This window comes from Nicotiana tabacum, chromosome 11 (assembly GCF_000715075.1).
Source record: "Nicotiana tabacum cultivar K326 chromosome 11, ASM71507v2, whole genome shotgun sequence".
Classification (NCBI taxonomy): Eukaryota; Viridiplantae; Streptophyta; class Magnoliopsida; order Solanales; family Solanaceae; genus Nicotiana; species Nicotiana tabacum.
The window spans coordinates 84,397,151-84,400,787 of record NC_134090.1 but is presented as its reverse complement, the minus strand read 5'-3'; the positions used below and the strand labels follow the sequence as shown (position 1 = coordinate 84,400,787).

Sequence of the window (3,637 nt, the reverse complement as noted above, 5' to 3'; positions counted from 1 at the left end):
TTCTTTGTTATTTACAAAATGTGAAAGGGTACATTCCTCATCTACAAACTCGAAGGTATCGCATGCGAAGTGGTAAAATCTACGCCCCGCCCCCGAGGGCTACGACCTATCAACCTCATCTTCACTCTCCTCAACATAAGTAGAACTGATCGAGTGTCACGCTTGTCCGCCCTCGCTCGAGCCAGAACTTTCGGAAGAACAAAACCCCTAGAGTCGATCTCATCGAGCACCCATCTTTGGGTCCTGGAACAAACATATTCCTCAATCCTCTCTTCGCGATCAAGGGCCCTTTTAAACTCGGCTTGGGCATCAGTAGCGTCCTTCAAATGAATCGCCATCTCCTGATCAGCCTTAGCCCGGCTCAATGCTGCTTTAGCCCGAGCATCAACGATCTCAGCCCTGACCTTTGAAAGTTCGGACTCAAGATTTGTGATTATATCCTCTTGAACTGAAGTGTTGTCACGTTCCAAGCGAAGTTGGGCTTCGAAGGTAGGAACTTTAGCCAAGGCACCCTTCTCTGAAGCTTGAGCCTGCACTTGAGCTCTTAGTTCGCCACAGTCGTTCCTAACTCGGTCGGCTTCACCCCTAAGGTACTCCAGAGCCTCCACCTTTTTTCTACAATTGATATAGGCAAGAAGTTAACCTGAAAGGTAAAAAAGTAAAATGCATACCACGAGAAGTTACCTGCTCCATCAAATAGTTATCGTAATTCGAGCTCCGGTACACCTTATATCGGCAATATATCAACTCAACTTCCTTCTCCTCGTAGAGGAGTCTAATGGACCTACCCTCATCCAGAGCTTTCCGAAGCCTAGCCTCATGACAGAGCAGCTCAGACCTAAGCCTGTCAAAGGCCTGTAGAAGAAAAACTCGATAAGGAAGGAAAGATGTGAGATGCAGATGGTTTATGCCAAAAGTCACCGCAAAGAGAAACCGGCAGACTTTCTCGAAGGCCGAGCACACTTCTGTTGTTTCAGCCCCCTCGGTCCTAAAAGAACCAACCTCAGTCAAATAATGATCACTCGGAGGAGCCACCGCTCCGGAACCGGAGACTTCAGGAACAGCAGGCTCGGGCAATGTTTTCTCCTCGAAGACGCGGACCCATTTAGCCTTGATAAAAGCTCCATCGCACTGTTAGTACATATCCCATTTATCACCATCGTCCTTTGGCTCGGAAGCTGACGACTCCTCCCACTCTCTAGAGGATCACAGCCTCGCCCCTGGGACCTTCCGATACCTACGACGGCAAGGTCAGTACATAAAAAGGAAAAAATGTCATCTCAAATATACGAAGGTCAAGGTAAAATCAGTGTGCGCACATACCTTGGTATTTTGCTTCCCATCTGCCCCAGGACATAGCTCTCCACCTACGCTCGTCGCAAGTCAAATGGGTCGCCAACCTTCAAACGTAGCCGGGCAGATCATGAACTTCGCCTGGCGCCCATGAAGTTGTTGCGGAAAAGAAGGAAATACAATTACTAAACTAGCTTTCGCCATGAGCGAATCTCGTATAACGATCTTTACATGGTATCAGAGCGAGGTTAATCTCGTATATCGTCTTCATTTCTATCTTCTTGTTCCATTTCCTTTATTTTTGATTTCGTCAGATATTTTGAGTTTAGCCCTAATTTTGATTTTTCGTCTCATTTACTTGCTCTCGAGATCTCTAATAGATGAGAATTGAAAATCCTTCTATTTTCTCCCTCAATTACATTTCTTATGGCTGTCACTGATCAAGACGATTCAATCGGAGTGGAAACTACTGCCACCATCACTCCAACAGGTACAGGATTTGATCCTAGTGATCCTCTGTACCTCCACCCATCTGATAATTCAGGAGCTATGCTAGTTTCAACTGCATATGACAGAATAGGGTACAGATCTTGGAGGAAAAGTGTTTTGAGAGGTTTATCTGTGAAGAACAAGTTAGGTTTTATAAATGGAGAGTGTAGACAACCAAATCCTTCGTCACCGCAATTTCGACAATGGGAACGTTGTGACAATATAGTGACATCCTGGATTCTAAACTCACTTTCTAAAGAAATCGCAGATAGTGTAGAATATGCAAATGATGTTGTTGAGATTTGGAAGGAATTGGAAGATAGCTATGAACAAACTAATGGAGCTAGGCTGTATCAAATTCTGAAAGAGATCAATGACCTCTCTCAAGGTACTCTTGACATTACTACCTATTACACTAAGTTGAAGAAACTCTGGAAAGAACTTGCCACTTTGAATAAGAGGAATCAATACAATTGTATTTGTAATTGTGGGGCAAAAGAGAGTATGTACAAGGCTGAACAAGATAGGAAACTAATACAATTTCTTATGGGATTGAATGAAATATACACAGTAGTTCAAGAAAGTATATTTATGATGAATCCATTACCAAATCTAGTACAAGCCTTTTCACTACTAGTTCAGGATGAAAAACAAAGAGAGATTAGGCCAACTAACCACTTAACTGTTGATTCAGCTTCACTGAATGTGAGTGCATCAGGACAGAGTTCCCTTAAGACAAACTTCCCAACAGATAACAATTATCATGATATTTCTAGAGGCAGACTCATATGTGACTACTGCAAAAGACCAGGACATAGTAAAGATAGGTGTTACAAGCTACGTGGTTATCCACAAAACAACCAAAACTCTACTCAGAACTTTAACCCTAGACAATTCTCTAATAACCACACCTATGGTCAAGGTCAAGGTCCTAGATACAACAACAAAGGGAAAAGAGTAGTTGCAAGTGTGCAAGGAGTTACTGATGAAAATACTGTTGGCAAGGAAATTGAAAGCAAGGCACAAGATAATGGCAGGAATGTGAACCTCACTGAAGAACAATATGGACAGCTTGCAAGCTTACTTAAACAATTTCATGGGAGGAATGGAGATGTTGGGAAATCATTAGGAAGATCATACTCATATAGTATCAATGCTGCCAACTTTGCAGGTATGATAGTGTGCACCACTTGCATTGATTTTGGTAAACTTTCATGCAAATGCTTTGAGTCCAAAACTGACACGTGGATACTTGATTCAGGGGCCTCCAATCACATGACTTTTAACAAAATCCCTAACGTCTAATATCCAATTCCTACCTTATCCCCTTTTAGTAATCTTACCCAATGGATACAAAGTTAAAGTGACTGAAATTGGTGATGTTATTCTTATAACCAAAATAGTATTATAGAAAGTTCTTTTTGTTCCCTCTTTTAAGTTCAATCTGGTGTCTGTCTATTGGTTGACCAAACATCTCAAAGGGATGGCATCATTCACTGACAATACTTGTCTTCTGCAGGCCCCTTCAGTGAAAAGGCCTTTAGAGATTGGTAAAGTGGGGAATTACTTGTACCTGCTTTACTCCAAGCGTTTGAGAGACAATAACTCTTCTGTGACCCTTAATCATTCATGTGATGTAAATAGTTCTTCCTTGAATAATTTGCAGTGCCATCCACCTTTATTTGTAAATAAGTCATCTCTGAATCAAATGCAGAACATTCCTACTTCAACTGCTAGTACTTCTACTTTGAATGATGGTATGTCTAAATCTATTTCATGCTTTTCCAACAATGTAAATATATTGTGGCATAATAGGCTTGGGCACGTACCATTTGGAAAGATGAGACACAACTCC

General features: G+C 41.8%; 1 protein-coding gene across 1 annotated transcript; it reads left to right on the top strand.

Moving 5' to 3' along the window:
* Nucleotides 1-1,719: 1,719 nt before the first annotated feature.
* LOC142165925 (uncharacterized) lies at nt 1,720-3,087 on the top strand. The gene has a single exon (XM_075224315.1). It carries the CDS (start codon nt 1,720-1,722, stop codon nt 3,085-3,087), a length of 1,368 nt encoding a protein of 455 aa, XP_075080416.1.
* Nucleotides 3,088-3,637: the final 550 nt, after the last annotated feature.